The sequence below is a fragment of the Microtus ochrogaster genome, chromosome X (assembly GCF_000317375.1).
Source record: "Microtus ochrogaster isolate Prairie Vole_2 chromosome X, MicOch1.0, whole genome shotgun sequence".
Classification (NCBI taxonomy): domain Eukaryota; kingdom Metazoa; phylum Chordata; class Mammalia; order Rodentia; family Cricetidae; genus Microtus; species Microtus ochrogaster.
The window spans coordinates 21,307,447-21,308,837 of NC_022026.1; the positions used below are offsets into that span (position 1 = coordinate 21,307,447).

The following is a 1,391-nucleotide window of genomic DNA, read 5'->3' on the forward strand; positions in this document are numbered from 1 at the left end:
GATGGCTCAGAGGTTAAGAGCACTGACTGCTCTTCCAGAGGTCCTGAGTTCAATTCCCAGCAACCATATGGTGGCTCACAACCATCTGTAATAAGATCTGTTGCCCTCTTCTGGCTAGCAAGCATACAGATAAAACACTGTATACAAATAAATAAAATCTTTAAAAAAAAAAAAGGGTCTTTCAGCCATTTTAGGTTCCTCTGTTGAGAGTTCTAGAGCAGGTTGTATTTTATGTTTAGAATACATATATGTATATGATGACAATTAAAAAGAGGCCACCAATTTGAAAAGGAAGCAAAGAGGGACATATGGGAGGCTTTGAAAGGAGAAAATGAAGGGGGGAATGAAGTAATTATACTATAATCTCAACAAATAAATGAAATAATTTTAAATGTTTATACAGTGGTACAACACTGCAAGCTGTAGTCACGTCGTTACTTTGGCTCTTTCATGTGCTTTCTCGTTTTATAGAGTATTTACTATTCTCTTTGCTGTATGTTAGAACGTGCAAGTTTTCAATTTAAAATATAACTGTTATGATACTTGATCATAGGGGCAGTGATCACTTTGGATTTACTTTTTTCTTCTCCCAAGTCACCTGCAGCCTGTATTGCTGCAAGTAGTGGATCCTTTCCTACTGTGGATGGTCAACAGACATCTAAAGATAGTCGTCAAGGTCAATGGCAACGGCGGAGAAGACTAGATGGAGCACTAAATAGAGTACCAATCGGATTTTATCAAAAAGTGTGGAAAATTTTGCAAAAAGTGAGTGTAACACAGTGTTGTTCTTTATTCCCCTCTTAAAATCGTGAATCTGTCTTGCTGACATGTGGCATAGCCATTACATGACAAAAACAGGAAAAATTGATTTATCACTGTGGCATTATTAATAATTTACTCTATTGTCCTTATTGTTGCAGTAGTATTTTTTCTTTTTCTTTTGTTTTCTTTCCCCTTTCTGGTATTTTTGAGACAGGGCTTCTCTGTAACTTTAGAACCTGTCCTGGAACTTACTCTGTAGACCAGGCTGGTCTCAAACTCACAGAGATTCACCTGTCTCTGCCTCCCGAGTGCTGGGATTAAAGGTATGAGTCACCATCACCCGGGGGTATTGTTTCTGAATAAGGTTTTAAAAATCAGGGGGCTGGAGAGATGGCTCAGAGGTTAAGAGCATTGCCTGCTCTACCAAAGGTCCTGAGTTCAATTCCCAGCAACCACATGGTGGTTCACAACCATCTGTAATGGGGCCTGGTGCCCTCTTCTGGCCAGCAGGCATACACACAGACAGAATATTGTATACATAATAAATAAATAATTAAAAAAAAACTTAGATTTGGGGCTGGAGAGATGGCTCAGTGGTTAAGAGCATTGCCTGCTCTTCCAAAGGTCCT

General features: G+C 39.2%; 1 protein-coding gene across 1 annotated transcript in view; it reads left to right on the plus strand.

Moving 5' to 3' along the window:
* Positions 1–1,391, plus strand: part of Phka1 (phosphorylase kinase regulatory subunit alpha 1) — a 127,892-nt gene that overhangs the window by 117,619 nt on the left and 8,882 nt on the right. The window contains exon 29 of the mRNA XM_013350522.2: positions 595–765. Coding sequence (XP_013205976.1) covers positions 595–765 — 171 coding nt within the window. The remainder of the gene's footprint in view (positions 1–594; positions 766–1,391) is intronic.